At 53.4% G+C, this 18275-nt stretch overlaps 2 protein-coding genes across 18 annotated transcripts in view; both read left to right on the top strand.

Moving 5' to 3' along the window:
* Positions 1–1948, top strand: part of ANKRD24 (ankyrin repeat domain 24) — a 41661-nt gene extending 39713 nt beyond the window's left edge. For all 11 annotated transcript variants that reach the window (XM_063620690.1, XM_055250400.2, XM_055250402.2 and 8 more), the window contains 2 exons: positions 1267–1332; positions 1569–1948. In XM_063620690.1, coding sequence (XP_063476760.1) covers positions 1267–1332; positions 1569–1646 — 144 coding nt within the window. In that variant the 3' untranslated portion in view covers positions 1647–1948. The remainder of the gene's footprint in view (positions 1–1266; positions 1333–1568) is intronic.
* A 1709-nt stretch (positions 1949–3657) lies between these two features.
* Positions 3658–14165, top strand: EBI3 (Epstein-Barr virus induced 3). Of its 7 annotated transcripts, none has more exons than XM_063620759.1 (6): positions 3658–3780; positions 5862–6007; positions 7896–8028; positions 9755–9933; positions 11316–11473; positions 13591–14165. In XM_063620759.1, the coding sequence occupies exons 2-6, from the start codon at positions 5941–5943 to the stop codon at positions 13741–13743; spliced, it is 690 nt and encodes a 229-aa protein (XP_063476829.1). In that variant the 5' UTR covers positions 3658–3780; positions 5862–5940; the 3' UTR covers positions 13744–14165. The 7 variants fall into 7 exon arrangements, with proteins under 7 accessions (XP_063476829.1, XP_063476833.1, XP_063476832.1 ...); XM_063620763.1 differs by having other exon boundaries at positions 3682–3780; positions 5890–6007; XM_063620762.1 differs by lacking the exon at positions 3658–3780 and adding an exon at positions 4206–4618 and having other exon boundaries at positions 5890–6007.
* Positions 14166–18275: the final 4110 nt, after the last annotated feature.

Here is an 18275-nt window from a genome sequence, read left to right on the forward strand (position 1 = left end):
CCAAATATTTACCAATCAGCACAGCGCAGGTGGGAATCCCAGGAGAGGGACTGGGGTAGGCAGGTGGGGTCCACATCACATGCACAGCATGGCCAGGAAATATTTCCTTTATTTTTTTTGAGACAGGGTCTCACTCCATCGCCCAGGCTGGAGTGCAGTGGCACAGGCTCGGCTCACTGCAGCCTCTGCCTTCTAGGTTTAAGCAATTTTCATGCCTTAGCATCCTGCATAGCCGGAATTGCAGGCACGCACCACCACACCCAGCTAATTTTTGTATTTTTAGTAGAGATGGAGTTTCGCCATGTTGGCAAGGCTGGTCTTGAACTCCTGGGCTCACACGGGCCTCCCAAAATGCTGGGATTACAGGCATGAGCCACTGCTCCTGGCCGCCCCCGCCTTTTTTTTGGACATAGGATCTTGCTCTATTAGGCTGGAGTGCAGTGGTGCAATCATAGCTCACTGAGCAGCCTCAAACTCCTGGCCTCAAGCAGTTCTCCACATCAGCCTCCCAAAGTGCCTGGCCATACATATATATATATGTATATATATTTTTTTGAGCCAGTCTCACTCTGTCACCCAGGCTGGAGTGCAGTGACACAACCTTGGCTCACTGCAACCTCTGCCTCCCGGTTCCAGGTTCAAGTGATTCTCCTGCCTCAGCCTCCTGACTATCTGGGACTACAGATGTGAGCCACCTTGCCTGGGAAATTTTTTGTTTTTTTGAGACAGAGTCTCACTTTGTCGCTCAGGCTGGAGTGCAGTGGCATGATCTCGGCTCACTGCAGCCTCCGTCTCCCGGGTTCCAGCGATTCTCCTGCCTCAGCCTCCTGAGTAGCTGGGACTACAGGCACGTGCCACCATGCCAGGCTAATTTTTTGTGCTTTTAGTAAAGACAGGGTTTCACCATGTTAGCCAGGATGGTCTTGATCTCTTGACCTCATGATCCACCTGCCTCAGCCTCCCAGAGTGCTGGGATTACAGGCATGAGCCACCGTGCCCGGCCAATTTTTGTATTTTTAGTAGAGACGGGATTTCATCACATTGGTCCAGGCTGGTCTTGAACCCCTGACCTCAAGTGAGCCACCCGCCTCGGCCTCCCAAAGTGCTGGGATTACAAATGTGTGCCACTGTGCCCGGCCATATTTTCATATTTTAGCAGTTGGCCATCAACATACAGGCTTGGGGTGCAAAGGGTGCTTTTTGGTGTGTTTTGCTCGGGGGGGAGGTGGTCCTGCTCTTCTGAGTGCCCCTCCCTCGTGCCCACAGGAAGCTGCCAGGGACCACTCCAGCGTGGTGGCTTTGTACAGAAGCCACCTCCTATACGCCATTCAGGTGAGTGGCTCAGCTCCCGGGTGCCCGGTGGCTTTGGGCATGCCACGGTTGCTCTCTGGGCCTCAGTTTCCCCTTCTGTAGAGTGGGAGGCTGGTCCTGGGGAGAGGTTCGTGACGTGTGGGAGCCCACCTGTGCGCATTTCCCTCCTGGCTGGCTTGGTCTATGGGAGTGGCGGAGGGACCTGGGGCAGCCGTTGGGGGTACACTCAGGGTCTCCCTCTACTCTCCCGACCCTAGGGCCAGATGGATGAAGATGTGCAGCGGATTCTCAGCCAGATTCTGCAGATGCAGAGACTCCAGGCTCAGGGCCGCTGAGAAAGGCCAGGCCCAGTGGCTACACTTACCACACCCACGCAGGGACCTCACCCACCCTGCAGGCCCCTTGCAGACCGGCTTTACTTGGCCCCATCCAGGCCCATGCACTTGGAGACCAGCCTGGGTCCCTGCCCGACCATCCCCAGCTGGCTGCATCACCCCACCTGGTCTCTGCACACACACACTGGTCAGTCTGGACCCGGGGCATGACTGCCCCTCCCCCACCACTGGAGAATCTGTGAGTCCCTGTGTCCTCCACATCCAGATGCCAGCCCGGGAATAAAGGCATTCTGTGCACAGGACCCACGCGTGCCGTCTGCTTGCTGGGCTTGCACTGCAGGGAGGGGAGGGGGTGGCCCAGAAAAGGAAGCACTCATACCCCTCCCCACCTACCCCACGCCACAAATCAGCCATCAGGATAAACCCCATCTTTTATCTTTCTTTTCTTTTGAGACGGAGTCTCGCTCTGCCGCCCAGGCTGGAGTGCAGTGGCACGATCTCGGCTCACTACAACCTCTGCCTCCTGGGTTCACGCCATTCTCCTGCCTCAGCCTCCCAAGTAGCTGGGACTACAGACGCCCGCCACCACGCCCGGCTAATTTTTTATATTTTTAATAGAGACGGGGTTTCACTGTGTTAGCCAGGATGGTCTCAATTTCCTGACCTCGTGATCCTCCCGCCTTGGCCTCCCAAAGTGCTGGGATTACAGGCGTGAGCCACCGCACCCGGCCTCTTTTATTTTTTTTTTTATGTGGAGTCTCCCTCTGTCACCCAGGCTGGATTGCAGAGGAGTAATCTCGACTCACTACAACCTCTGCCTCCTGGGTTCAGGTGGTTCTCCTGCCTCAGCCTCCCGAGTAACTAGGATTACAAGGCACGTGCCACCACGCCCGGGTCATTTATGTGTTTTTAGTAGAGACGGGGTTCCACCATGTTGGCCAGGCTGGTCTTGAACTCCTGACTTCAGGTGATCCACCCACCTCAGCCTCCCAAAGTGCTGGGAATACAGGCATGAGCCACTGTGCCCAGCCTTTGGATAAACTCCATCTTAATGCAATATTTCAAAAAGGCAAAATGGGTGCAAAAAAAGTGTATGATGAAGTAAGTATGGAAATGTGAAAGGCAGGATTGGCCAGGTGCGGTGGCTCATGTCTGTCATCCCAGCACTTGGGGAGACCAAGGTGGGAGGATCACTTGAGCCCAGGAGTTGAAGACCAGCCTGGGCAACATAGGGAAACCCCATCTCTATCAAAAATACAAAAATTAGCTGGGCATGGTGGCACACACCTGTGGTCCCAGCTACTCAGGAGGCTGAGGAGGGAGGATTGCTTGAGCCCAGCAGTTAGAGGCTGTTGTACTCCAGCCTGGGTGACAAGATTAAAAAAAAAAAAAAAAGGAAAGACAGACACTTTATTAAGTCCTAAGGCTGGCCATGGTGGGAGCCCCCTGCCCCCAGTCTCTCCCTGCCCCTTGGCAACTCCCCTGAAATCCCCATGGGTTTCTTGGCGTTTTTCAGCAGAGGGGAGGTGGGAGTGGGAGCGGGGATCCCCGAGCCTGTCCAGCCTGCCCCTGGGGGTTTCCTTGTTCCTGGGCATCCCGATCGCTGGGATATCTGCGGTGGCAGCTACCTCTCCAGGCCTGTGCTCCTGTGTCTCTCTCTGTCTCTCCTCTCCATGTCTCTGTCTTTTCTTTTTTTTGAGACAGAGTTTCGATCTTGTTGCCCAGACTAGAGTGCAGTGGCGCGATCTCAGCTCACTGCAACCTCCGCCTCCGGGGTTCAAGCAATTCTCCTTCCTCAGCCTCTGGAATAGCTGGGATTACAGGCACGTGCCAACACGCCCAGCTAATTTTTGTATTTTTAGTAGAGACGGGGTTTCACCATGTTGGTCAGGCTGGTCTCGACTCCTGACCTCAGGTGATCCACCCATCTTGGCCTCCCAAAGTGTTGGGATTGCAGGCATGAGCCACCACATCTGGCTTTTTTTTTTTTTTTGACACAGAGTCTCACTCTATCTCCCAGGCTGGAGTGCAGTGTTGTGACCTCGACTCACTGCAACCTCCACTTACTGCAACCTCCGCCTCCCAGGTTCAAGTGATTCTCCCGCCTCAGCATCCCAAGTAGCTGGGATTACAGGTGCGCACCGCCACGCCCTGCTAATTTTTGTATTTTTAGTAGAGACGGGGGTTTCACCATATTGGCCAGGCTGGTCTCAAACTTCTGACCTTGTGACTCGCCCACCTCGGCAGCCCAAAGTGCTGGGATTAGAGGCATGAGCCACTGCACCCGGCCCTCTGTCTTCTTCTCTTATCTCTCTGTCTCTCTGTGTCTCTCATCTCCCCATATCTCTATTTCTGTCTTCCTGTCTTGTTTCTGTCTCTCTTTTGTCTCTCTTTCTCTGTCTCTGTCATCTCCCCATCAGTCTTTTTGTTGTTGTTGTTGTTCTTTTTTTTTTTTTTTTTTTTTTTTTTTTGAGACAGAGTCTCGCTCTGTCGCCCAGGCTGGAGTGCAGTGGCGCAATCTCGGCTCACTGCAAGCTCCGCCTCCCGGGTTCACGCCATTCTCCTGCCTCAGCCTCTGAGTAGCTGGGACTACAGGCGCCCGCCACCGCGCCCGGCTAATTTTTTGTATTTTTTAGTAGAGACGGGGTTTCACCGTGGTCTCGATCTCCTGACCTCGTGATCCGCCCGCCTCGGCCTCCCAAAGTGCTGGGATTACAAGCGTGAGCCACCGCGCCCGGCCGTTGTTGTTCTTTTTGAGACAGAGTCTCACTCTGTCACCCAGGCTGGAGTGCAGTGGTGTGATCTTGGTTCACTGCAACCTCTGCCTCCTGGGTTTAAGTGATTCTACTCCTCAGCCTCTGGAGTAGCTGGGATTACAGGTGCCCGCCACCACGCCCAGCTAATTTTTGTATTTTTAGTAGAGACAGGGTTTCACCATGTTGGTCAGGCTGGTCTCGAACTCCCAACTTCAGGTGATCCATCCGCCTCGGCCTCCCAAGGTGCTGGGATTACAAGTGTGAGCCACCGCGCCCCACCATCTCTCTATCTCTGTCTATCCTACTGTCTCATGTCTGTCTCTCTGTGTCTCTCTGTCTCTGTCTCTCATCTTCCCATCTGTGTCTCTCTGTCTTCCTCTCTTATCTCTGTCCCTCTGTATCTCTTCTTCTGTCTGCTCTCTGTGTGTCTCTTTCTCTGTTTCCATCATCTCCCTGTCTCTCTCTGTCTCTGTGTCCTCCTCCTCTCATGTCTGTCTCTCTGCCTCTCTCATCTCTGTGTCTCTGTCTCTCTCATCCCCCTGTCTCTCTGTGTCTCTTCTCTGTCATCTCCCTGTCTCTCTATCTCTGTGTCCTCCTCCTCTCATCTCTGTCTCTCTGCCCCCTCATCTCTCTGTCTCTCTCTGTGTCTCTGTCTCTGTCATCCCCTATCTCTGTCTGTCATCTCCCTTTCTTTCTATCCCTCTATCTCTGTGTCCTCCTCCTCTCTTCTGCCTCTCTCATCTGTGTCTCTCTCTGTGTCTCTGTCTCTGTCATCTCCCTGTCTCTGTATCCCTCTATCTCTGTGTCCTCCTCCTCTCGTCTCTCTCTGCCCCCTCATCTCTCTGTCTCTCTCTGTGTCTCTGCCTCTCTCATCTGTGTCTCTCTCTGTGTCTGTCTCTGTCATCTCCCTGTCTCTCTATCTCTGTGTCCTCCTCCTCTCATCTCTGTCTCTCTGCCCCTCTCATCTCTCTGTCTCTCTGTGTCTCTGTCTCTGTCATCTCCGTGTGTCTCTGTCTCTGTGTCCTCCTCCTCTCGTCTCTCTGCCCCTCTCATCTGTGTCTCTGTCTCTGTCATCTCCCTGTCTCTCTGTATCCTCCTTCTGTCTTCTCTGTCTCTCGGCCTCTCTGCCCCATCTCTGCCTCTGTCTCCCTCCATGTCCCCGAGCCCCTGCCTGCCTGGGGTTTCCCCCGTTTCAGGGCAGCGGAAGGAAGGCCAGCAGGACATGCTGTGCTGGGAAAAGCCAGCAGGTCTCCACTTCTCCCTTTCACAGCCTCCTCCCCCTGCCCCCACTCTCGGGGCCTTCCGAGCAGGGGTGGCCTGTGCTCCCCAGGGGGCTGGGGCTCCTCCACACCCTAATTCATCTCCCTAGCAGCCCCACGAGCCCCACCAGTGAGTCAGACCTGAAGGAAGTCGGGGAGGGGGCGGGCCTTGACCCTGGGCTGGGCTTTCCCCTGGGCAGGTCCCAAGTCCTCACCTCCCCTCTCAAGTCTCCCACAACGTTCCCACCCCCGCTCCTGAGAGCAGAGCTGGCCACAGCCATGACCCCGCAGCTTCTCCTGGCCCTTGTCCTCTGGGCCAGCTGCCCGCCCTGCAGTGGAAGGAAAGGTATGTGGGGCCCCTGGGGGGTTGGGGGGCCCAGGCAGACAGACATGACACGAGGACTGGCCTCGGATCACTGGCCTCAGATCATGTCTGGGGTGGGAACTCACACGCCTCCTGTGTGCCCACTGGTGGGATGGGATTACCCTCCCATTGTACAGATGCAGGAACTGAGGCACAGAGAGGCAGAGTGCCACGTTGGGGGTGGAAGGATGTCACCTTGTGGGTGATAGGGACTGGCAGTCACAGCTTAGAGGTATCCATAGAGTTACACAGACATAGGTGTGAATTTGAGTCACAGTCATTCATTTTGTTTCTTTTTAGTTTTGTTTTTTGAGACAGAGTCTCACTCTGTCGCCCAGGCTGGAGTACAGTGGCACCATCCCAGCTCACTGCAAACTCCGTCTCCTGGGTTCAAGCGAGATTCTCCTCCCTCAGCCTCCCGAGTAGCTGGGATTATAGGCGTCCGCCACCATGCCCGGCTACTTTTTGTATTTTTAGTAGAGATGGGATTTTACCATGTTGGCCAGGCTAGTCTTGAACTCCTGACCTCAGGTGATCCACCCGCCTTGGGCTCCCAAAGTGCTGGGATTACAGATGTGAGCCACCGCACCTGGCCGACATTCATTCATTTTGCACTAGAGAACGTTTCCATGTCCTTGAAGACAAAATGGTTACAGCAGGGCATGGTGGCTCATGCTTGTAATTCCAGCATTTTAGGAGGCCAAGGCATGAGGATCACGTGAGGCCAGGAATTCGAGACCAGCCTGGGCAACATAGTGAAACCGGCCCCCACCAATCTGTACAAAAAATTAAAAAATTAGCTAGATGTAGTGGCACGTGCCTGTAGTCCCAGCTACTTGGGAGGCTGAGGTGGGAGGATTGCTTGAGCCCAGGAATTGGAGGCTGCAATGAGCTATGATTGTGCCACTGCACTCCAGCCTAGGTGACAGAGTGGGATACCTGGTCTCAAAATAATAATAATAATAATTTATAGGCTGGGTTTGGTGGCTCACGCCTGTAATTCCAGCACTTTGGGAGGCCAAGGCAGGTGGATCACCTGAGGTCAGGAGTTTGAGACCAGCCTGGCCAACATGGTGAAACTCCCTCTCTACCAAAAATACAAAAATTAGCTGAGCGTGGCCGTTTATGCCTGTAATCCCAGCTACTCGGGAGGCTAAGAATCGCTTGAACCCGGGCAGCGGGGGTTGCAGTGAGCCGAGATCGTGCCACTGCACTCCAGCCTAGGCGACAGAGGGAGACTCCCTCTTTAAAAAAAAAAAAAAAAAAGGCCGGGCGCAGTGCCTCACGCCTGTAATCCCAGCACTTTGGGAGGCCGAGGCAGGCGGATCACGAGGTCAGGAGATCGAGACCATCCTGGCTAACATGGTGAAACCCCGTCTCTACTAAAAATACAAAAAATTAGCCGGGCGTGGTGGTGGGCATCTGTAGTCCCAGCTACTCGGGAGGCTGAGGCAGGAGAATGGCGTGAACCCCGGGAGGCGGAGCTTGCAGTGAGCCGAGATCGCGCCACTGCACTCCAGCCTGGGCGAAAGAGCAAGACTCCTTCTCAAAAAAAAAAAAAAAAAAAAAAAAAAATTACAAAAGACAGCACAGTAAAATCTCTCCCTCTTACCCAAGTTCCTCTCTGTAGATGCTTAACCTCAGCCCCCCTCTCTGGAAAATGGGCTAATAGTTCTCACCTAGATGCATTGCGGTGGGGATAAAAGATGACAGATGCCTTTTGTCCATGTACCTATTTATTCCGCAAGACTTTATTAGGCGCCTACCATGTACCTGGCGTTGGCTGGCAACGTGGCAGGAGCCCAGCACATGCGAGTGCTGTGACAGTCTGGGGGTAAACCAGAAGCTTACTCTTTCTGTCTTCCTCCAGGGCCCCCAGCAGCTCTGACACTGCCCCGGGTGCAATGCCGAGCCCCTCGGTACCCAATCGCCGTGGATTGCTCCTGGACCCTGCCGCCTGCTCCAAACTCCACCAGCCCCGTGTCCTTCATTGCCACGTACAGGTCAGAGAGCCTGGAAGGGGGCCTCGGGGACACTGGATTTCCTGGAGAGCCCAGGACTCCGGCCCTGAGAGCCCTGGGGTCAGGAAAACTGGAGACTCAGACATCCTGAACCCCAGGCCTATGGAATTCTAGGGCTGCCCTGTCCAATAGAAATATACTTTCTGGGCCAGGCACAGTGGCGCATGCCTATAACCCAGCGCTTTGGGAGGCCGAGGTGGGTGGATTGCTTGAGGTCAGGAGTTTGAGACCAGCTTGGGCAACATAGTGAGACACTGTCTGTACAAAAAATTTTAAAAATTGGTCAGGTGCAGTGGCTCATGCCTGTACTCCCAGCTACTCTGGAGGCTGAGGCAGGAGAATCGCTTGAACCCTGGAGGTGGAGGTTGCAGTGAGCTGAGATGGCGCCATTGCACTCCAGCCTGGGCAACAGAGCGAGACTCCATCTCAAAAAAAATAATAATAATACTTCCTAGGTTGGGCACAGTGGCACATGCCTGTAATCCTAGTACTTTGGGAGGCTGATGTGGGAGGATCACTTGAGGTCAGGAGTTTGAGGCCAGCTTGGGCAAAATAGTGAGACCCTGTCTCTACAAACAATTTTTTAAATTAGCTGGGCATGGCCAGGCGCAGTGGCTCACGCCTGTAATCCCAGCACTTTGGGAGGCCCAGGTGGGCGGATCTCGAGGTCAGGAGTTCCAGACCATCCTGGCTAACACGGTGAAACCCCGTCTCTACTAAAAATGCAAAAATTTGCCAGGCGTGGTGGCATGTGCCTGTAGTCCTAGCTACTCGGGAGGCTGAGACAGGAGAATCGCTTGACCCAGGAGGTGGACGTTGCAGTGAGCCAAGATCGCGCCACTGCACTCCAGCCTGGTGACAGAGTGAGACCCTGTCTCAAAAAAAAAAAAAAAAAAGAAAAAGGAAAAGAAAATTAGCTGGGCATGTTGGTACTTGCCTGTAGTCCCAGCTACTCTGGAGGCTGAGGTGGGAGGATCACTTGAGCCCAGGAGTTTGAGACCAGCCTAGGCAACATAGCAATGTCCTGTCTGTATTTAAAATAAAAAAAATTAGCTGGATGTGGTGGCACACATCTGTAGTCCCAGCTACTTGGAAGGCCGAGGTGGGAGGATCACTTAAGCCCAGAAGTTTGAGACCAGCCTGGGCAACATACTGAGACTCCCGTCTGTAGAAAAAAATTTTAAATTAGCCAGGAGTGGTGATGTGTGCCTGTAGTCCCAGCCACTCTGGAGGCTGAGACAGGGAAGGTCCCTTGAGCCAGGAGTTCAAGGCTATAATGAGTTAGGATCGTGCCACTGCACTCCAGCCTGGGCACCAGAGGGAGACCCTGTCATGAATGAATGAACGAATGAATGAATGAATGAAGAGATGAATGAATGGAGGGATGAATGAATGAATGAAGGGATGAATGAAGGGATGAATGAATGAATGAATGCTGACATCCCAGAAACCTTTAGAATCCGGGACCCTAGCATCTAGTTTGGGTTGTAATCCCCGACCAGAACCATCAGGGGCACCGTCATGTTGGGGCCCATGCCCCGCCCCTGGGGGAGTGGCACGGCCACCACCAGGACCCCACCCCAGGATCCCCATCCGCTGCCCCCTCCTGTTCCTGCCTCTCCTTGAGGTCCCGGGTCAGGTCTTGCAGCAGGAGGTGCTGAGGCCACAGGCGCTCCCCGAGGAGCTCAGCGAGCCCCGCCCTATGCAGGCTTGGCATGGCTGCCCGGGGCCACAGCTGGCCCTGCCTGCAGCAGACGCCAGCGTCCACCAGCTGCACCATCACGGATGTCCAGCTGTTCTCCATGGCTCCCTACGTGCTCAATGTCACCGCCGTCCACCCCTGGGGCTCCAGCAGCAGCTTCGTGCCTTTCATAGCGGAGCACATCAGTGAGTGGGGGCGGCAGTGGGGGCGAGGGCGGGGCTGCCGTCTCCTTCCAGCTCCCCCCACCTCACCTCCCACCTGTCCTCCAGTCCTGCGGCTGCACCTTCACACTTCAGCAAAAATCTGACCCCTTCTTCCCCCTCCTCTACCAGTACGTGGAGCACCCCTATCATTGACAGCCCAGTCCCCTCCATCCTGAGCCCTGGCCCCCACAGTCTGTCCTTCCCACAGCAGCCACCAGAGGGCGCCTGAGAGCACCTGAGTCAGGGTCCGTCCCTCTGCCTACAGCCCTCCATGGCTCCCACCTGCCTTGGGGTCAAAGCCAAGTCCTTCCTACTGCCCACCAAACCCTGGACAACCTGCCCTGTCTCCTCCACGCCCTCCCCTCCTCCCTGTCTCCCCCTTGCTCACTCTGTTGTAGCCACATGGGCTTCCTCGATGTTCCAACATGCCAGGAATGGTTCTGCCCCAGGGCCCTTGCATGGGCGGTGCCCTCTACCTGGAACACCTTCCCCAAAATGTCCCCATGACTTATTCCCTCACCTCCTTCGGGTCTCTGTGCATACATCACCTCCTCAGTGAGGCCTCTCCTGAGTAGATTATTAAAAATTGCAAGCCGTGGCTAGGCTCAGTGGCTCACACTTGTAATCCCAGCACTTTGGGAGGCTGAGGCAGGCCGATCACCTGAGGTCAGGAGTTTGAGACCAGTCCTGGCCAACATGGTGAAACCCTGCCTCTACTAAAAATACAAGAATTAGCTGGGCATGGTGGCAGGTGCCTGTAATCCCAGCTACTCAGGGGGCTGAGGCACAAGAATCACTTGAACCCAGGAGGCGGAGGTTGCAGTGAGCTGAGATTGTGCCACTGCACTCCAGCCTGGGTGAGAGAGCGAGACTCTATCTCAAAAAACAAAACAAAACAAAACAAAACAAAAAAATTGCGGCCACTGCCATTCCTGCTCACCCCAGCTTTCTTCCCTATTCTGTATGACCTATGGATTTGTTTATTTCCTGCCTCCCCCCTGATGGATTGTGAGTTCTACGAGGACAGGGGTAGGTCAGTTAAGGTCACTGCTTTGTCCCCTCTGTGGCAGCCCCAGGCACACAGTTTCTCAATAAATATTTGTTGGTTGAGCCAGGCATGGTGGCTCACAGCTACTCGGGAGGCTGAGGCAGGAGAATCGCCTGAACCTGGGAGGCAGAGGTTGCAGTGAGCCGAGATTGCACCACTGTACTCCAGCCTGGGTGACAGAGTGAGACTCCGTTTCAAAACAAACAAACAAACAAACAAACAAAATATATATATAATATGTTGGTTGAACGAATGAGTGAATGAATGAATGACTGGATTCACTGTCCCCTGACCCTGCTTCCTGCTTGTCTGTCAGTCAAGCCCGACCCTCCAGAAGGGGTGCGCCTAAGCCCCCTCGCTGAGCGCCAGCTACAGGTGCAGTGGGAGCCTCCCGGGTCCTGGCCCCTCCCAGAGATCTTCTCACTGAAGTACTGGATCCGTTACAAGCGTCAGGGAGCTGCGCGCTTCCACCAGGTGAGGAGGATGAGCGGGAGGCCGGAAAGGGTGGTGCCTGGCAGAGGGAATGGTTTCTACCAAGACCAGCAGGGGTGCTGGGCTCTTGCACATAGCTTGCGATTCTGGGTGCATTGAATAAGAGCAGTCCAGCAGTCTGATTCCTAGGCCTCTACCGAAAAGGATGGAAAGCAGGGACTTGCACAAGCCGTCGCACACCCGTTTTTGTTGTTGTTGTTATTGTTCTGAGACAGTCTCGCTCTGTTGCCCAGGCAGTGGCACAATCTCGGCTCACTGCAAACTCTGCCTCCTAGGTTCAAGCGATGCTCCTGCCTCAGCCTCCGGAGTAGCTGGGATTACAGGCACGTGCCACTGCCCGGCTAATTTTTGTATTTTTAGTAGAGATGGGGTTTCACCGTGTTGGCCAGGCTGGTCTCACAAACTTCTGATCTCAGGTGATCTGCCTGCCTCGGACTCCCAAAGTCCTGGGATTACAGGCATGAGCCACCGAATTGTTGACTTTATTGATTGATTGATTGGAACAAGGTCTCGCTCTGTCACCCAGGCTGGAGTGCAGTGGCGCGATCTCGGCTCGCTGCAACCTCCGCCTCCCAGGTTCAAGTGATTCTCCTGCCTCAGCCTCCTGAATAGCTGAGACTACAGGCGCCCACCACGCCCGGCTAATTTTTGTATTTTCAGTAGAGATGGGATTTTGCCATGTTTCCCAGGCTGGTCTCAAACTACGGAGCTCAGGTGATCCGCCTGCCTGGGCCTCCCAAAGCGTTGGGACTACAGGTGTGAGGACTTCACCTGGCCAGAATTAGCCATTTTAAAGTGAACATTTCTGGCCGGGCAGGGTGGCTCACACCTGTCATCCCAGCACTTTGAGAGGCCAAGTTGGGAGGATTGCTTGAGTCCAGCAGTTGGAGACTAGCCTGGGTAACATAGTCAGACTCCCATCTCTACAAAAAATGTAAACATTAGTTGGGTGTGGTGACACACACCTGTACCCCCAGTTAAGAGGCTGAGGTGCGAGGATCACTTGGGCCTGGAAGATTGAGGCTGCAGTGACCCATGTTGGCACCACTGCCTTCCGGCCTGGGTGACAGAGACAGACTCTGTCTCCCAACTTAAATAAATTAAATAAAATAAAAAGCATGGTTAGGCTGGGTGCAGTGGCTCATGCCTGAAATCCCAGCACTTTAGGAGGCCAAGGCAGGCAGATCACTTGAGGTCAGGTGAAACCCCATCTCTATTAAAAATACAGAAATTGGCCAGGCGTGGTGGCTCATGCCTGTAATCCCAGCACTTTGGGAGGCTGAGGCGGGCAGATCACGAGGTAAGGAATTCAAGAACAGCCTGACCAACATGGTGGAATCCCATCTCTACTAAAAATACAAAAATTAGCCGGGCATAGTGGCACGTGCCTGTAATCCCAGCTACTCAGGAGGCTGAGGCAGGAGAATCGCTTGAACCCGGGAGGTGGAGGTTGCAGTGAGCTGAGATCGCGCCACTGCTCTCCAGCCTGGGCGACTGAGTGAGACTCTGTCTCAAAAACAAACAAACAAAAATTGGCCAGGCATGGCGTGGGTGCCTGTAATCCCAGCTATCTGGGAGGCTGACGTGAGAGGATTGCCTGAGCCCGGAGGCAGAGGTTGCAGTAAGCCGAGATTGCCCCACTGCACTCCAGCCTGGGCAACAGAGTAAGACTGTCTCAAAAAAAAAAAAAAAAAAAAAAAAGAAAAAGCATGGTTAATATAGTGGGACCAGGGGTAAAGGGAGGTATGGGGTCCTATCCCAGAGGTCCTGGTTTAGTCCCGAGGAGGAGAAAGAAGAGGATTATAGGGATCAGTGGTGTCCTGGTGAACAAAGACCCTCATGGGTGAGACATCCACAGGGGCTAGTGTGGTCCAGGAAGGATTCGTGAGAGAGGTGGCTCTGGGGGCCAAACAGACAGAGGCCGGGATTGGGAGGAGCCCGTGATGCTATTTGGGATGGGGCCGCACAGTTGGGGCCAGAGTCCTGGACTGGAGGCTGCAGCGGGCAGGGAGGACTGCAGGCTCCGTTGTGTGGTTCTGTGCACAGTGGCCCCTCTCCATCTTCTCGTTCTAGTGACCTGACTCTCTCTCTTCTCTCAGGTGGGGCCCATTGAAGCCACGTCCTTCATCCTCAAGGCTGTGAGGCCCCGAGCCAGGTACTATGTCCAAGTGGCAGCTCAGGACCTCACAGACTATGGGGAACTGAGTGACTGGAGTCTCCCCGTCACTGCCGCGATGAGCCTGGGCAAGTAGCAAGGGCTTCCTGCTGCCTCCAGACAGGACCTGGGTCCTCGCCACCCTAAGCCCCAGGACACCTGTTGGAGGGCGGATGGGATCTGCCCAGCCTGGGCGGGAGTCCTTGCTTTGCTGCTGCTGAGCTGCGGGGCAACCTCAGATGACCGGTTTTTCCATTTAAGCCTCAGTTTCTCTAGCTGAGAAATAGAGATATCCTACTCTCTCCTTTACCACAGTGCAGGGCTGACTGAATTGTCACTGTGAGATATTTTTTATTGTTTAATTAGAAAAGAATTGTTGTTGGGCTGGGCGCAGTGGATCGCACCTGTAATCCCAGTTACTGGGAAGCCGAGGTGGGCCAGGAGCTCGAGACCAGCCCAGGCCACATAGCAAGACCCCATCTCTAAAAAATTAATATAAAATAAATCAGCCACGTGTGATATTGCGTGCCCACAGTCCCAACTACTCGGGAGGCTGAGGTGGGAGGATCACTTGAGTCCAGGAGGTTAAGGCTGTGGTGAGCTGTGATCACACCACTGCCTTCATGCCTGGGCAACAGAGCAAGACCCTGGTTTTTTGTTTCTGTTTCTGTTTTTGTTTTTTGGTTTTTTTTTTGTTTTTTGTTTTTTTTTTGAGACGGAGTCTCGCTCTGTCACCCAGGCTGGAGTGCAGTGGCGCGATCTCGGCTCACTGCAGGCTCCGCCCCCTGGGGTTCACGCCATTCTCCTGCCTCAGCCTCCCGCGTAGCTGGGACTACAGGCGCCTGCCATCACGCCCGGCTAATTTTTTTTGTATTTTTAGTAGAGACGGGGTTTCACCGTGTTAGCCAGGATGGTCTTGATATCCTGACCTCGTGATCTGCCCGCCTCGGCCTCCCAAAGTGCTGGGATTACAGGCGTGAGCCACCGCGCCCGGCCTGTTTTTGTTTTTTAAATCATAGTTGAGGCCAGGTGCAGTGGCTCACGCCTGTAATCCCGAGGCCGAGGCGGGCAGATCACGAGGTCAGGAGTTCGAGACCAGCCTGACCAACATGATGAAACCCGGTCTCTACTAAAAATACAGAAATTAGGTGGGCATGGTGGCCCGCGCCCGTAATCCCAGTTACTCAGGAGGCTGAGGCAAGAGAGTCGCTTGAACCTGGGAGGCGGAGGTTGCAGTGAGCTGAGATTGCACCACTGCACTCCAGCCTGGGCAACAGAGTGAGACTCCATCTCAACACAAAAACAAAAAAAAATAGTTGAAATGAAGACTCCAGCTGGGTATGGTGGCTCACGCCTGTAATCCCAGCACTTTGGGAGGCCGAGGCAGGTGGATCACTTGAAGTCAGGAGTTCAAGACCAGCCTGGCCAACATGGTGAAACCCTGTCTCAACTGAAAATACAAAAAAATTAGCCAGGCGTGGTGGTGGGCGCCTATAATTCCAGCTACTCAGGAGGCTGAGGCAGGAGAATTGCTTGAACCCGGGAGGCAGAGGTTGCAGTGAACTGAGATCGCGCCACTGCACTCCAGCTTGGGCGACAGAGTGACTAAGACTCCGTCTGAAAAAAATATAAACAAATGAAGACTCCTCCCTTCAATCAGATGAGATCCAGCGAGGACTTAGCCCTAAACCAAAGGACACAGACACCACAAATCCCCACTCCCATAGTGTCAGGGCTGGACCAGGGGACATCATGGGCCTGGGGATGCCAGGGTTGGGTGACAGGGATTCCGCCTGGAGTGGGACAGTAGAATCCATTCAGGGGCAGATGCAGTGGCTCACGTCTGTAATCCCAGCACTTTGAGAGGCCGAGTCAGGTGGATCACAAGGTCAGGAGTTCAAGACCAGCCTGGCTAAGATAGTGAAACCCCATCTCTACTAAAAATAATAATAATAATGCAAAAAATTAGCCAGGAGTGGTGGTATCCACCTGTGGTCCCAGCTACTTGGGAGGCTGAGGCAGGAGAATCGCTTGAACCCAGGAGGTGGAGGTTGGGAGGTTGCAGTGAGCCAAGATTGCGCCACTGCATTCCAGCCTGGGCGACAGAGCGAGACTCCATCTCAAAAAAACAAACAAAAAAAAGAGAATCCATTAAGAATCCATTCAGATTATCAGTTAGGTTGGTTCGCCCAGATGTCAGCCTCATTGAGGACAGACAACAATAAGGTATGAGTGGCTCTGGGGAGATTTAACTAAACAGTGGGCAAGGAAGGCAGCCAGGCCCTGAAGGAGAGAGAAACAGCCTTGGGCTTGTCTGTGGATTCCACTTGGGTCTCCAGTCAAAAGTCACCTCCTCCGAGAAGCCTTCCCTGACTGCCCCATCTGTGGTAGGTAGAGTGACACTCCCCAATCCCGCAAAGACATCCACGTCCCAATCTCCAGAGCTCATGAATATTTTGCCTGATGCAGCCAAAGGAACTTTGTAGGAGTGATCGCATTAATAATCTCAAAGATCTTTAAAGATTAAAGATCTTTCATCAAATTAATGAAAATGGGCCGGGCACGGTGGCTCACGCCTGTAATCCCAACACTTTGTGAGGTCAAGGCAGGAGGATTGCTTGAGGCCAAGAGCTCCAGACCAACCTGAGCAACACAGTGAGACACCCATCTCTAAAAAAATAAAATAGGCCGGGCGTGGTGGCTCATGCCTGTAATTCCAGCACTTTGGGAGGCTGAGGCGGGCAGATCACGAGGTGAGGAGTTCAAGACCAGCCTGACCAAGATGGTGAAACCCTGTCTCTACTAAAAAATACAAAAGTTAGCCAGGCGTTGTGGCACACACCTGTAGTTCCAGGTACTCAGGAGGCTGAGGCAGAAGAATCACTTGAACCTGGGAGGCAGAGGTTGCAGTGAGCCAAGATCGTACCACTGCACTTCAGCCTGGGTAAAAGAGCAAGACCCTGTCTCAAAAAAAAAAAAAAAAAAAAAAAAAAAAAAAAAATTGGCCAGGCTCAGTGGCTCACGCCTGTAATCCCAGCACTTTGGGAGGCCCAGGTGGGCAGATCATGAGGTCAGGAGTTCGAGACCAGCCTGACCAATATGGTGAAACCCCGTCTCTACTAAAATACAAAAAAATATTAGCCAGACGTGGTGGCACATGCCTGTAGTCCTAGCTAATCGGGAGGCTGAGGCAGGGGAATCGCTTGAACCTGGGAGGGGGAGGTTGCAGTGAGCTGAGATTGCGCCACTGCACCCCAGCCTGGCAACCGAGTGAGACTGTGTCTCAAAAAAAAAAAAAATTAAAAATTAGCTGGGCTTGGTGGCTCACAACTATAGTTCCAGCTACTTGGGAGGCCAAAGTGGCAGAATCACTTGAGTCCAGGAGGAGGAGGCTGCAGTGAGCTGTGATCGTGCCACTGCACTCCAGCCTGGGTAACAGAGAAAGACTCCGTCTCAAAAAAAAAAAAAAAAAAAAAGCCAGGCACGGTGGCTCACACCTGTAATCCAGCACTTTGAGAGGCTGAGGCAGGCGGATCACAAGGTCAGGAGATCAAGACCATCCTGGCGAACACGGTGAAACCCTGTCTGTACTAAAAATACAATTAAAGAAAATAGCCAGGCATGGTGGCAGGCGCCTGTAGTCCCCGCTACTCGGGAGGCTGAGGCAGGAGAATGGCATGAACCCGGGAGGCGGAGCTTGCAGTGAGCCGAGATCGTGCCACTGCACTCCAGCCTGGGCGAAAGAGCAAGACTCCTTCTCAAAAAAAAAAAAAAAAAAAAAAAGTATTTCTAAAAAATATAATAGATGCCAGGCACAATGGCTTACACTTGTAATCCTAGCACTCTGAGAGGCTGAGGTGGCTGGATTGCTTCAGCTCAGGAGTTTCAGAGCAGCCTGGGCAATATAGTGAGACTCCATCTCTAGAAAAAATACAAAAGTTAGGCAGGCATGGTGGTACATGCCTGTGGTCCCAGCTACTCTGGAGGCTGAGGCAGGAGGATGGCCTGAGCCCAAGAGGTTGAGGCTTCAGTGAGCTATGATTGTGCCACTGCACTCCAGCCTGAGTGAGACAGATCCCGTCTCAAAAAAAAAAAGATTAATAGGGATGGGGTCTCACCGTGTTCCTCAGACTAGATTCCAACTCCTAGTCTCAAGCAATCCTCTCACCTTGGCCTCCCAAAGTACTGGAATTACAGGACTGATGAGCCACCATGCTCAGTCCATTTTTATTTCTGACCTGTAAAACTATAATAAATGTGTGTTGGGCAGACGCAGTGGCTCATGTCTATAATCCCAACATTTTGGGAGGCTAAGGTGGGAGGATCACTTGACCCCAGGAGTACTAGACCAGCCATGGCAACATATCAAGACCGTGTCTCTCAAAAACAAATTTAAATTTAGCTGGGCATGGTGGCATGCACTTTGAGTCCCAGCCACTTGGGAGGCTGAGGTGGGAGGATCTCTGAGCCTGGGAGCTGGAGGCTGCAGTGACTATGATCATAGCACCACACTCCACCCTAGGTGAAAAAGCAAGACCGCTCTCAGAAAAAAACATAAATAAATAAAACAAATGTGTGTTGTTTTTAGACACCGAGTTGGTGGTCATTTGTTACAACAGCCGTAGGCCC

Source organism: Symphalangus syndactylus, chromosome 17, assembly GCF_028878055.3.
Source record: "Symphalangus syndactylus isolate Jambi chromosome 17, NHGRI_mSymSyn1-v2.1_pri, whole genome shotgun sequence".
Taxonomy (NCBI): domain Eukaryota; kingdom Metazoa; phylum Chordata; class Mammalia; order Primates; family Hylobatidae; genus Symphalangus; species Symphalangus syndactylus.

Excerpts from the sequence above, each read along its gene's own strand:
- EBI3 (XM_055248771.2), top strand. The coding sequence starts at position 4,714 with ATGTCTGTCTCTCTGTGTCTCTCTGTCTCTGTCTCTCATCTTCCCATC. Across the intron at positions 8,029-9,754 it reads TCCTTCATTGCCACGTACAG|GCTTGGCATGGCTGCCCGGG; the intron begins GTCAGAGAGCCT and ends CGCCCTATGCAG. Across the intron at positions 11,474-13,590 it reads GAGCTGCGCGCTTCCACCAG|GTGGGGCCCATTGAAGCCAC; the intron begins GTGAGGAGGATG and ends CTCTTCTCTCAG.